Source organism: Periplaneta americana, chromosome 14 (genome assembly GCF_040183065.1).
Source record: "Periplaneta americana isolate PAMFEO1 chromosome 14, P.americana_PAMFEO1_priV1, whole genome shotgun sequence".
Taxonomy (NCBI): Eukaryota; Metazoa; Arthropoda; class Insecta; order Blattodea; family Blattidae; genus Periplaneta; species Periplaneta americana.
In genome coordinates this window covers 32,396,019-32,411,636 of record NC_091130.1, presented here as the reverse complement: position 1 = coordinate 32,411,636, position 15,618 = coordinate 32,396,019, and the positions used below count along the sequence as shown (strand labels likewise).

The following is a 15,618-nucleotide window of genomic DNA, read 5'->3' as shown; positions in this document are numbered from 1 at the left end:
TCAGAGATAAAACCCGCTGCAAAAAAAAACTCTCACTTATACACAGGAAAGAGAGCAAAAAACCAGAATTATTGATCGTTTCTTAACTCACGCTGTAAGTATGGTTCGTAGGCACGCGAATGTTGAAACATTGTTGCTATGACAACCGTTGTTATATCGATTGAAGGAGTTCTTGTGGCCAGCGGAGCAATGTCTTGCAGTGGCCAGTCGGATAGTCACACACCTAGGTAGTTGAACCTTTGTGAGTCAGCAATGACCACCATGGTCAGTACGAAGTGTCTGTCCCTGGTGGAGCAGAAGCGAATCCAGTGGGCTAAAGAACGCGGTGAGTATACCCACACATTTAATAAAAAGTGTCTTCAATCTTATTGAATTAAAAAGATTTTAGTATTTCTAAGTGTTAAATAAAATATTTAATTACAAAAAAGTTATTTTTTTTTTATTTTACATAAATGTGTTATTCTACTTAAAGCTGGTTTTAATTAATAAACCGTCTCTGGTAAACAAATATACAGTAAACTATAAAAAATTACCGTTATTTTAAGTCGCAATTGTATTATTTCAGGTTTCTTAAGTATTTTTCGAGATATCTCGATTAATCGAATCGGTATTTCAATATGTCGACATACATCGCAATTCTTAGTTTATTTTACTGTCATCAAAATAATGTTCCTGTAAATTTATGAAACTATGTTTATAAATACACATAATAATTGTGGACCCCTCACAAACATTTGTCAGGGCTCACCCCCCTCGTCAATATTGTAATGAATGTTAAAATTCTATAATTTAAATACCTTACTAAGACAAGTAAAGCGATTGGTTTGGAAGTAAATCCCGAAAAGACAAAGTATATGATTATGTCTCGTGACCAGAATATTGTACGAAATGGAAATATAAAAATTGGAGATTTATCCTTCGAAGAGGTGGAAAAATTCAAATATCTTGGAGCAACAGTAACAAATATAAATGACACTCGGGAGGAAATTAAACGCAGAATAAATATGGGAAATGCGTGTTATTATTCGGTTGAGAAGCTTTTATCATCTAGTCTGCTGTCAAAAAATCTGAAAGTTAGAATTTATAAAACAGTTATATTACCGGTTGTTCTGTATGGTTGTGAAACTTGGACTCTCACTCTGAGAGAGGAACATAGGTTAAGGGTGTTTGAGAATAAGGTGCTTAGGAAAATATTTGGGTCTAAGAGGGATGAATTACAGGAGAATGGAGAAAGTTACACAACGCAGAACTGCACGCATTGTATTCTTCACCTGACATAATTAGAAACATTAAATCCAGACGTTTGAGATGGGCAGGGCATGTAGCACGTATGGGCGAATCCAGAAATGCATATAGAGTGTTAGTTGGGAGACCGGAAGGAAAAAGACCTTTGGGGAGGCCGAGACGTAGATGGGAGGATAATATTAAAATGGATTTGAGGGATGTGGGATATGATGATAGAGACTGGATTAATCTTGCACAGGATAGGGACCGATGGCGGGCTTATGTGAGGGCGGCAATGAACCTTCGGGTTCCTTAGTAAAGTAAATAAATCAAAATAATGTTCCTGTAAATTTATGAAACTATGTTTATAAATACACATAATAATTGTGGGCCCCCTCACAAACATTTGTCAAGGCTCACCCCCCCTCGTCAATATTGTAATGAATGTTGAAATTTTATAATTTAAATACAGTACTAAGACAACTAGCTAAGAAAAGTTTTATTACAATATTTGACAAACTTATTTGTTATTGATATTGAAATATTACTTGGGCAACAGAAATAAAAACCCCTCAGTTTAGAAACATGTTTAATAATCAGTTTTATAGGCAGTTAAAAAGTTGGATGTAATTTTAAAAACAAATGCAGGCATAGTTTAGTGAAAATATTAAAAATGTATTTAAGAAAAATATATATATACTGATAAAACTAGTAATTGTTGCATAATAGTATCACAGTCTAGTATATACAATCACGAAGCTTGAGTTGTTGAGGCTACTAGGAACAATAGACTGTGCCGGTACTATTTCGCATTGTCTGTGATGAGGCGATAGTAGCGATCCTAGTAGTTAGCAACTATCTATGGATGCATATTCCCTACATATTGAGCTTCGTGACTGTTTATACTAGACTGTGATAGTATTCTAACTGAAAATCACATTTATGGAAGCTCTTGAGAAGTAGGTTACTTCTGTCAGAATATAATTACTATTTCAATAATATGGAATTTTACAGAATTTTTCTTTGATGTAAAAAAAAAATATTCTCTTTTCTTAAAAAATATGTAACAATGCGCTCTGCCCCCCCTCCACTCGAGTTGTATCCCTCCCCCCCCCTTTTGGGCGGTCAAGAGCAGTGTTGCTACTTACCAAAATAAAATGTTCCAGGTTTCACAGAAAATTGTACAAAATTGTACTTTTTTATTTACTTAGTATACCAAATCTTCCAATCTCTTGCACCCGTCCAATGAATTACAAATACTGTGAAAAGGCATTAATCATAACAGAAAACTAACATTAAATTTTCTGTTGTCCCTTCACTATATTTACAGTAATATGAGTTTTATTTTTTAACATATGAATCGCTATTTGTTAAAAGGGCGAAAGTCACTTTTTTAAATTTTTTTTTATTATTAAAATGTGTTTTCTTACCATATGGACGCATTAATTTATGTTAAAAAACTAAAAAAACAGTGAAAATGGTTAAAATGCAACACAACATTTTATAATTCACGTTAAAAGTGCGGATGTCCTTGACAGTTTTTGTCTCTCCTGTAAAATTGCATTTTTGGACTTCAGTCCTTTTAATTAACAAACAGCGATTCATATAGCCTACAATAGAACCTCGTTAATCCGGACTAATTTGGGGACAAGTTGTTCGAATGAAGTGAAATATTCATGAACCTTTTGAACAAAAATCTTCAATTATTGAGCAATATTCATCAAACTTTTACCGATTCATTAGTGGACCAATACTAAGTGTTCTGTAGGGGAAAATTAATATATATATATATATATATATATATATATATATATATATATATTCATATACATATATTTGGCGAGCAACATAAAAAAATATTTTACAAAATAAATTTACTTTTTTTTTTTTAAGACTAACTTCTTAACGAATTACTTTAAACTGATTTTCTTTGATTCAGAACATTCCTGAATATGAGTTGTATGTTTGAAATCTCAGAAAGTTATGTAATATACATTTTGAAATGTGATTTTTTTTTTCTTTTAGCGAGGGTGAATTTTTTGTTCAATATTTTTATTTATTTCACAAAATTTTTGGTTATGCAGTTTTCTAAATTTTCTTTGGTCCAGAACACAGAATATTTAATTTCCTTTAATTTTGTATATTACACAGTTATTTAAGATGCTGTTTGATGGGTGTTATTATTTTTGGAAATTAAACAAATGCATAAAAATCAATAAATGAGAAAACGAGAAACAAACTTTGAATAGATCAAGAATACTGCCATCTAGTGAAAGAAATAGTAACTTTATAGTATAAGAAATATTTCTTCCAAACAAGTAGCACCAAATTTAACTTATTAGTCACAGAAAAAAAATGACAGTCGTACACTTGCAGACAGTAACTTCCGGTTGAAAGAATGACTCTTTTTGGTTATAAAAATGTTAATAATGAGCAATTGAGACGTTCAGAGTTAAATTAGATCAAGTCTCAAATTTTCATAAATTGAGTTTAATTCATTTTCCGATTATCTGAAGTTGGATCTTTTCCGAGCAGTAATGGATCAAGTCTTAATTCCAAGCATTCGCCGGTAGTTGACACCAGTCATTTTTGGCTCAGATGATTTGTTCACGATATTCTGAGCCATAGTGGATCAAGTCAAAAAAAGCGTTGCATCAGTTAACATCACAATTGTTTATATTTATAAATCTAGAATTTGAGAATGGAGCAATAAAATTATTGCTAGTGAAATTAGATAATCCACTACAGCAAATTAACTGTAATTCCTATTATCTCAAAACTACGTCTCATGGACTTGATCCACTTTAGCTCTGAACGCCTCAATTGAAGCAAGGTGTTATATATATATATATATATATATATATATATATATATATATATATATATATATATGTTGTAAAATTAAAATAACAAAAATCAGAAAATACCAAAATTGAAAAATCCAAAATTTTGACCAAAACAGTCATTTAAAGGGTCATGAATACCTTAAAATGTCGTAAAACAACAGTAGAGAGTTTATTAAAACTCCGTTTACAGCAACAAAACACATCTGTTATAGATTTAAAGGTCATATGCTTGTACCTAATGTACGTAAAATTTAAAGCAATACAATACATTACGTACGCGATAATTACGATGATGTGCCCGACGTAGCTGGCCCTGCATCACTCGAAACATTTGCTGCAGAAATTGGTTTAACATACGGAGCAATGTGACTATTTCGATTGTTGACTTACAGCCACTTTTAAAACATCGCATTCCCCATTTTTAGACAAACTATGTATTTTGTTGCCTGTCCGAATTTAAGCCAAGTCCCGATTATCGGGTTAGAATTAATGAGGTTTTACTGTACATACTGTTGTCCCATAATCGCTTCGATTGATTATATCATCACTTCAACAACAGAAACCTATGTTCTGGATAATAGTAATGGAAAGTATTGACGGAAAGCGGAAATTTAATTTTAAAAGCGATTACTTACTTACTGGCTTTTAAGGAACCCGGAGGTTCATTGCCGCCCTCACATAAGCCCACCATTGGTCCCTATCCTGAGCAAGATTAATCCATTCTCTATCATCATATCCCACCTCCCTTAAATCTATTTTAATATTATCTTCCCACCTACGTCTCGGCCTCCCTAAAGATCTTTTCCCCTCCGGCCTCCCAACTGACACTCTATATGCATTTCTGGATTCGCCCATACGTGCTACATGCCCTGCCCATCTCAAACGTCTGGATTTAATGTTCCTAATTATGTCAGGTGAAGAATACAATGCGTGCAGTTCTGTGTTGTGTAACTTTCTCCATTATCCTGTAACTTCATCCCTCTTAGCCCAAAATATTTTCCTAACCACCTTATTCTCAAACACCCTTAACTTATGTTTCTCTCTCAAAGTGAGAGTCCAAGTTTCACAACCATAAAGAACAACCGGTAATATAACTGTTTTATAAATTCTAACTTTCAGATTTTTTGACACCAGACTGGATGATAAAAGTTTCTCAACCGAATAGTTACAGGCATTTCCCATATTTATTCTGCGTTTAATTTCCTCCCGAGTATCATTTATATTTGTTACTGTTGCTCCCAGATATTTGAACTTCTCCACCTCTTCAAAAGATAAATTTCCAATTTTTATATTTCCATTTCGTACAATATTCTCGTCACGAGACATAATCATATACTTGTCTTTTCGGGATTTACTTCCAAACCTATCTCTTTACTTGCTTGAAGTAAAATTCCCGTGTTTTCGCTAATCGTTTGTGGATTTTCTCCTAATATATTCACGTCATCCGCATAGATGTAACCCATTCAATTCCAAACCCTCTCTGTTATCCTGGACTTTGCTAATGGCATACTCTAGAGCAAAGTTAAAAAGCAAAAGTGATAGTGCACCTCCTTGCTTTAGCTCACAGTGAATTGGAAACGCATCTGACAGAAACTGACCTATACGAACTCTGCTGTACGTTTCACTGAGACACATTTTAGTTAATCGAACTAGTTTCTTGGGAATACTAAATTCAATAAGAATATCATATAAAACTTCTCTCTTAACCGAGTCATAGGCCTTTTTGAAATCTATGCATCAGTGATCCCCAATTATATCATCTACATATGGAGTTATTTTAAAAGCGATTAACCTTTTTAAATTCCCAATTAGTCGATTTAATTTCAAGCTGACTAAATATCATTGTCGATAAGTGACAATAATCATTCTGTTTCTACCAGTAATTTAACATTGACAGCACAAAGCATTTGTAAAATTCTGTTTTCATATTAAAGTATAAAATAAAAAAAGTACAGATTGTATCAAATTATGTCAAATTATACCAAAAAGGCAAATTTCGTACCAGCGTACGGACCATTCAAAATTGTATAATATCGGTATAATTATACCAAAAGTGGCCACACTGGTCCTGACTTGCGCAGGAGAAAGACTGGGCAATGTTGCCAACTTCATTTCGAATAAGCCGGAAATCCGTAATTTTTTCGGGAAAAAAATGTCTCGGGATATTCGAGAAAAATCCGGTAAAATTAGTCATGAATTGCAGAAACCTCACATGTGCAGACAATTGAGATTTATTCCAGAAAATACGGCAGACAGATATTCAAGTTCATGTAGGGACTACGTCAAACAGTTATCATTATGATTTAATTAAAAAAATAGTAATTTCAAAATAACAAGCGCTTTTGAGGATAATCAGTTTTTTGTATTTCCCGAAAAAATTGCGCAAATGCAAATGTGAGATTCTGCAATTCGCGATTCAGATATATTTAACGAATTAGGGATACACATGTGATGTGCTATATACGAAATGCACTAATATATTCACAAAGCTGTTGATCACTTGGTGATACAGTAAGAAATACTGTATTATATTTCAGATTCGCTCCAGTTACGTCTTGTTGCGTAGAACGAACATTTTCAGGATACAAGTATATTTTTCTGAATATAGAGAAGTATATTTTTATAAACTGAAAATGTAAATTATTACTAATTGTAACAGAGCCAGATACATATTATTACGTTTTTTTTTTTTCTGTGGGTAGGTAAAATATTTTATATTGAAAATTACTAAAAATGTAATTGCAAATTATTGTTTTTTTCTTTACACAATGTTCGTTGTTCATTTTGTTTCTGATTCTAAGGCCACGGATCATAGGCACAAAGATAAGTTTGGTTACCACCCTACTGTACATATTTGTTTTGCTGGTTTGTTGACGAGATCTGCGTTACTACAGTTCATTCGTAGATATATAGTCCAAGCTCACACAACTTAACAGTTTTGGTGCGACCTTCTTACCTCTGATTATGACATACTGCATCACATATCATACAGGAAAGTATGTGGACATTTAGCGTCCTAAATAGCACTGTTACATTACATACCAGTAGTACGTATCTGTTCCAAAATACTACTGTTCCATTATATACTAGTCATAGGTGCTTGTTCCAAGATACCACTGTGCATCTGTGGAGTTATAGATGGTAGTGTTATTTCAGAACTGTTATTTGGAACGTGGTATTTTCAAGGGACGGGAACAGTTAGAACTGTTAAGAGAAAATAACTTTTCCCATCTCTACTTCGAAGCTTTTAATAATTCTGAAATTGGTTGAACATGATACCGTACTTGGGACTTTTATCTGTTCAAAAAATTCAACGAAATAAGTATTAAACTGGTCGGGAGGTATTTCGGTATCATTGTAGTCAGCATCACTAAATAAAGTTCTTGACTTGATTAAATTCCAAGTAGCTTTATAAGAATTCTTGGAAGTTGGTAACGAGAAAGAAACACCTGAATTTTGTTTCTGGATCTGCACATTCCGTATCAGTTGCCCTACCAACTGAGGTACTCGGTCGCCACTTATTACATTATCTAGAGCAAAAATTGCTTTTAAGGGAAGATTAATGAGGGCAGAATTATTTTCTCTACAATCTTTTTTGTTAATGATCCTTACCAGTAAAACAATTTGTGGAGCTAATATTTCAATATGTAAAATATCGTGGTAAAATGTCTACGGCGTGCCACCAGATTCGATTCAATACCAAGTGTGCGTGCGTGCTTGTGTGTATGCGTGTGCGTATGTACGAATTCTGCATGTGTATTTTTCGTTTCCCGTTTATCCGGTCCCCAGTGCATCACAATACATACCAGCATACCCACTTCTTCCTACACCTCCATCTGACAGCCGCAATTAAAAAGTGAAATTCTAATAGAGGAATGAGATAAATTTCACTCTTCATTGTACGTATATAAAGGGCAGAAAAGTCAATATATTGTCATACAATGCTTAGGTATACGTAAACAATATCTGAGTTAGAAATCCAAATTAATTATTATTTGCGTTTAATGACATTTTCAGAACAAAGAGTTCCTTCAGACGAGGTCACTTTTAGAAGCGCTGCCGCTTGTAAGTAATGTATATAAATGAGGGCCATCAGACGCAGCCACAACCACAAAATAGTGGCTTGCAGACGCTCTTAGTGGTTGGCTTCGCCGCTGGTGGCAGCCACTAAAAGTGGCGCTTCCCTTTACGATACATGGAATTAAATTTTAGGTTTCATATTTACTCGATTAATGAACACATTTCAATTAATGAATAAAGATTTTTATTTCGATTAACTATTCTAGTTCGATTAATGAAAACAGAATTTTAAAAATGAAAATATGTTCATTTATTTCGATTAATGATCGCAGATTTTTATTTTACTTATTGAGAACATATTTTTTAATTAGTGAATACAAGTGTTTTCATTACAAAGCACGGTTTTTTTATTATGTAATAAGAAGAGATTTTTTATTTTGATTAATCAACTCGAAGATTTTTATGTTGATTAAAGAACACAAATTTTTATTTCTATTAATGAACACATTTTTATTTCGATTAATAACCACATTTTATTTTGTATGATGAACACATTTTTATTTTGTATAATGAACGTATTTTCATTTCAATTAATGGACACATTTTTATTTCGATTAATGAACCACAATTTTTATTTCGATTAACAACCACAGATTTTTATTTTCATTGATGAACACATTTTATTTCGAATAATGAACACATTTTATTTCGATTAATGAACACATTTGTATTTCGATTAACGAATAGATTTTTATTTATTTTAATGAACATTTATAGTTCGATTAATGAACATATTTTTATTTTTAAATTAATGAACACATTTCTATTTCGATTAATGAACACAGTTTTTATTTCGATTACGAACACAGATTTTTATTTAGAGTAATGAACATAGATTTTTATTTCGGTTAATCAACAAAGATTTTCTATTTTGTTTATTGAACAAATTAATTATTAATTTTATTGATAAAACTATTCATCACTACAAAGGTTCTTCTTCCACCAGAACAAGACGACATTACAGTCACAATTCATTATTTCCTTCCACTTATTAATTCTCTACATCGATCTCTATCTTGAACACAGTATTTTCCTGTGATCTCAATATTCCTCATATATTACTATATATTCTGTTTCCAGGAAGTCTGCGGTCGTCCTCTTCTTTTCTTCCCTCCAAATTCCATTCATACACCATCTTAGGAATAGTATCTCATCCATTAATAATTAACACATTTTTTCGATTAACGAACACAGATTTTCTCCATTAATGCACACATTTCAATTAATGAATAAAGATTTTTATTTCGATTAACAATTCTAGTTCGATTAATGAAAACAGACTTTTTAATGAAAATATGTTCATTTATTTCGGTTAATGATCACAGATTTGTATTTTGTTTATTGAGGGCATATTTGTTAATTGGTAACCACAGGAATTTATATTCATTAATTAGCACAGAGTTTTATTCTATAATAAGAACAAGTTTTATATTTTGATTAATTAGTACACGTTTATTTCGATTAATGAACATAAATTCTTTTAATTCGATTAACGAGCACAGATTTTCTATTTCGATTAGTGAACACAGGATTTTTTTATCTTTTATCAATAAACACAGGTTATTTTATTTCGATTAATGAACATAAATGTTTTTAATTCGATTAATGAGCACAGATTTTCTATTTCGATTAGTGAACACAGGATTTTTTTTATCTTTTATCAATAAACACAGGTTATTTTATTTCGATTAATGAACATAAATGCTTTTAATTCGATTAACGAGCACAGATTTTCTATTTCGATTAGTGAACACAGGATTTTTTTTATCTTTTATCAATAAACACAGGTTATTTTATTTCGATTAATGAACATAAATGCTTTTAATTCGATTAACGAGCACAGATTTTCTATTTCGATTAGTGAACACAGGACTTTTTTTATCTTTTATCAATAAACACAGGTTATTTTATTTCGATTAATGAACATAAATGCTTTTAATTCGATTAACGAGCACAGATTTTCTATTTCGATTAGTGAACACAGGATTTTTTTTATCTTTTATCAATAAACACAGGTTATTTTATTTCGATTAATGAACATAAATGCTTTTAATTCGATTAACGAGCACAGATTTTCTATTTCGATTAGTGAACACAGGATTTTTTTATCTTTTATCAATAAACAGGTTATTTTATTTCGATTAATGAACATAAATGCTTTTAATTCGATTAACGAGCATAGATTTTCTATTTCGATTAGTGAACACAGGATTTTCTTTACCTTTTATCAATAAACACAGGTTATTTTATTTCGATTAATGAACATAAATGCTTTTAATTCGATTAACGAGCATAGATTTTCTATTTCGATTAGTGAACACAGGATTTTTTTTATCTTTTATCAATAAACACAGGTTATTTTATTTCGATTAATGAACATAAATGCTTTTAATTCGATTAACGAGCATAGATTTTCTATTTCGATTAGTGAACACAGGATTTTTTTTATCTTTTATCAATAAACACAGGTTATTTTATTTCGATTAATGAACATAAATGCTTTTAATTCGATTAACGAGCATAGATTTTCTATTTCGATTAGTGAACACAGGATTTTTTTATCTTTTATCAATAAACACAGGTTATTTTATTTCGATTAATGAACATAAATGCTTTTAATTCGATTAACGAGCACAGATTTTGTATTTCGATTAGTGAACACAGGATTTTTTTTATTTTTTATCAATAAACACAGGTTATTTTATTTCGATTAATGAACATAAATGCTTTTAATTCGATTAACGAGCATAGATTTTCTATTTCGATTAGTGAATACAGGATTTTTGTTATCTTTTATCAATAAACACAGGTTATTTTATTTCGATTAATGAACATAAATGCTTTTAATTCGATTAACGAGCATAGATTTTCTATTTCGATTAGTGAACACAGGATTTTTTTATCTTTTATCAATAAACACAGGTTATTTTATTTCGATTAATGAACATAAATGCTTTTAATTCGATTAACGAGCATAGATTTTCTATTTCGATTAGTGAACACAGGATTTTTTTTATCTTTTATCAATAAACACAGGTTATTTTATTTCGATTAATGAACATAAATGCTTTTCATTCGATTAACGAGCACAGATTTTCTATTTCGATTAGTGAACACAGGACTTTTTTATCTTTTATCAATAAACACAGGTTATTTTATTTCGATTAATGAACATAAATGCTTTTAATTCGATTAACGAGCATAGATTTTCTATTTCGATTAGTGAACACAGGATTTTTTTTATCTTTTATCAATAAACACAGGTTATTTTATTTCGATTAATGAACATAAATGCTTTTAATTCGATTAACGAGCACAGATTTTCTATTTCGATTAGTGAACACAGGATTTTTTTATCTTTTATCAATAAACACAAGTTATTTTATTTCGATTAATGAACATAAATGCTTTTAATTCGATTAACGAGCATAGATTTTCTATTTCGATTAGTGAACACAGGATTTTTTTTATCTTTTATCAATAAACACAGGTTATTTTATTTCGATTAATGAACATAAATGCTTTTAATTCGATTAACGAGCATAGATTTTCTATTTCGATTAGTGAACACAGGATTTTTTTTATCTTTTATCAATAAACACAGATTATTTTATTTCGATTAATGAACATAAATGCTTTTAATTCGATTAACGAGCATAGATTTTCTATTTCGATTAGTGAACACAGGATTTTTTTTATCTTTTATCAATAAACACAGGTTATTTTATTTCGATTAATGAACATAAATGCTTTTAATTCGATTAACGAGCATAGATTTTCTATTTCGATTAGTGAACACAGGATTTTTTTTATCTTTTATCAATAAACACAGGTTATCTTATTTCGATTAATGAACATAAATGCTTTTAATTCGATTAACGAGCACAGATTTTCTATTTCGATTAGTGAACACAGGATTTTTTTATCTTTTATCAATAAACACAGGTTATTTTATTTCGATTAATGAACATAAATGCTTTTAATTCGATTAACGAGCACAGATTTTCTATTTCGATTAGTGAACACAGGACTTTTTTTATCTTTTATCAATAAACACAGGTTATTTTATTTCGATTAATGAACATAAATGCTTTTAATTCGATTAACGAGCACAGATTTTCTATTTCGATTAGTGAACACAGGATTTTTTTTATCTTTTATCAATAAACACAGGTTATTTTATTTCGATTAATGAACATAAATGCTTTTAATTCGATTAACGAGCACAGATTTTCTATTTCGATTAGTGAACACAGGATTTTTTTATCTTTTATCAATAAACAGGTTATTTTATTTCGATTAATGAACATAAATGCTTTTAATTCGATTAACGAGCATAGATTTTCTATTTCGATTAGTGAACACAGGATTTTCTTTATCTTTTATCAATAAACACAGGTTATTTTATTTCGATTAATGAACATAAATGCTTTTAATTCGATTAACGAGCATAGATTTTCTATTTCGATTAGTGGACACAGGATTTTTTTTATCTTTTATCAATAAACACAGGTTATTTTATTTCGATTAATGAACATAAATGCTTTTAATTCGATTAACGAGCATAGATTTTCTATTTCGATTAGTGAACACAGGATTTTTTTTATCTTTTATCAATAAACACAGGTTATTTTATTTCGATTAATGAACATAAATGCTTTTAATTCGATTAACGAGCATAGATTTTCTATTTCGATTAGTGAACACAGGATTTTTTTATCTTTTATCAATAAACACAGGTTATTTTATTTCGATTAATGAACATAAATGCTTTTAATTCGATTAACGAGCACAGATTTTGTATTTCGATTAGTGAACACAGGATTTTTTTTATCTTTTATCAATAAACACAGGTTATTTTATTTCGATTAATGAACATAAATGCTTTTAATTCGATTAACGAGCATAGATTTTCTATTTCGATTAGTGAACACAGGATTTTTGTTATCTTTTATCAATAAACACAGGTTATTTTATTTCGATTAATGAACATAAATGCTTTTAATTCGATTAACGAGCATAGATTTTCTATTTCGATTAGTGAACACAGGATTTTTTTATCTTTTATCAATAAACACAGGTTATTTTATTTCGATTAATGAACATAAATGCTTTTAATTCGATTAACGAGCATAGATTTTCTATTTCGATTAGTGAACACAGGATTTTTTTTATCTTTTATCAATAAACACAGGTTATTTTATTTCGATTAATGAACATAAATGCTTTTCATTCGATTAACGAGCACAGATTTTCTATTTCGATTAGTGAACACAGGACTTTTTTATCTTTTATCAATAAACACAGGTTATTTTATTTCGATTAATGAACATAAATGCTTTTAATTCGATTAACGAGCATAGATTTTCTATTTCGATTAGTGAACACAGGATTTTTTTTATCTTTTATCAATAAACACAGGTTATTTTATTTCGATTAATGAACATAAATGCTTTTAATTCGATTAACGAGCACAGATTTTCTATTTCGATTAGTGAACACAGGATTTTTTTATCTTTTATCAATAAACACAAGTTATTTTATTTCGATTAATGAACATAAATGCTTTTAATTCGATTAACGAGCATAGATTTTCTATTTCGATTAGTGAACACAGGATTTTTTTTATCTTTTATCAATAAACACAGGTTATTTTATTTCGATTAATGAACATAAATGCTTTTAATTCGATTAACGAGCATAGATTTTCTATTTCGATTAGTGAACACAGGATTTTTTTTATCTTTTATCAATAAACACAGATTATTTTATTTCGATTAATGAACATAAATGCTTTTAATTCGATTAACGAGCATAGATTTTCTATTTCGATTAGTGAACACAGGATTTTTTTTATCTTTTATCAATAAACACAGATTATTTTATTTCGATTAATGAACATAAATGCTTTTAATTCGATTAACGAGCATAGATTTTCTATTTCGATTAGTGAACACAGGATTTTTTTATCTTTTATCAATAAACACAAGTTATTTTATTTCGATTAATGAACATAAATGCTTTTAATTCGATTAACGAGCATAGATTTTCTATTTCGATTAGTGAACACAGGATTTTTTTTATCTTTTATCAATAAACACAGATTATTTTATTTCGATTAATGAACATAAATGCTTTTAATTCGATTAACGAGCATAGATTTTCTATTTCGATTAGTGAACACAGGATTTTTTTTATCTTTTATCAATAAACACAGGTTATCTTATTTCGATTAATGAACATAAATGCTTTTAATTCGATTAACGAGCACAGATTTTCTATTTCGATTAGTGAACACAGGATTTTTTTATCTTTTATCAATAAACACAGGTTATTTTATTTCGATTAATGAACATAAATGCTTTTAATTCGATTAACGAGCATAGATTTTCTATTTCGATTAGTGAACACAGGATTTTTGTTATCTTTTATCAATAAACACAGGTTATTTTATTTCGATTAATGAACATAAATGCTTTTAATTCGATTAACCAGCATAGATTTTCTATTTCGATTAGTGAACACAGGATTTTTTTATCTTTTATCAATACACACAGGTTATTTTATTTCGATTAATGAACATAAATGCTTTTAATTCGATTAACGAGCATAGATTTTCTATTTCGATTAGTGAACACAGGATTTTTTTTATCTTTTATCAATAAACACAGGTTATTTTATTTCGATTAATGAACATAAATGCTTTTAATTCGATTAACGAGCATAGATTTTCTATTTCGATTAGTGAACACAGGACTTTTTTATCTTTTATCAATAAACACAGGTTATTTTATTTCGATTAATGAACATAAATGCTTTTAATTCGATTAACGAGCATAGATTTTCTATTTCGATTAGTGAACACAGGATTTTTTTTATCTTTTATCAATAAACACAGGTTATTTTATTTCGATTAATGAACATAAATGCTTTTAATTCGATTAACGAGCACAGATTTTCTATTTCGATTAGTGAACACAGGATTTTTTTATCTTTTATCAATAAACACAGGTTATTTTATTTCGATTAATGAACATAAATGCTTTTAATTCGATTAACGAGCATAGATTTTCTATTTCGATTAGTGAACACAGGATTTTCTTTATCTTTTATCAATAAACACAGGTTATTTTATTTCGATTAATGAACATAAATGCTTTTAATTCGATTAACGAGCATAGATTTTCTATTTCGATTAGTGAACACAGGATTTTTTTATCTTTTATCAATAAACACAGGTTATTTTATTTCGATTAATGAACATAAATGCTTTTAATTCGATTAACGAGCATAGATTTTCTATTTCGATTAGTGAACACAGGATTTTTTTTATCTTTATCAATAAACACAGGTTATTTTATTTCGATTAATGAACATAAATGCTTTTAATTCGATTAACGAGCACAGATTTTCTATTTCGATTAGTGAACACAGGACTTTTTTATCTTTTATCAATAAACACAGGTTA

The 15,618-nt window shown here is 29.5% G+C and overlaps 1 protein-coding gene across 1 annotated transcript in view; it reads left to right on the top strand.

Moving 5' to 3' along the window:
- Positions 1 to 208: 208 nt before the first annotated feature.
- Positions 209 to 15,618, top strand: part of LOC138713979 (coiled-coil domain-containing protein 66) — a 110,473-nt gene continuing 95,063 nt past the window's right edge. Inside the window, exon 1 of the mRNA XM_069846559.1 lies at positions 209 to 325. Coding sequence (XP_069702660.1) covers positions 253 to 325 — 73 coding nt within the window. The 5' untranslated portion in view covers positions 209 to 252. The remainder of the gene's footprint in view (positions 326 to 15,618) is intronic.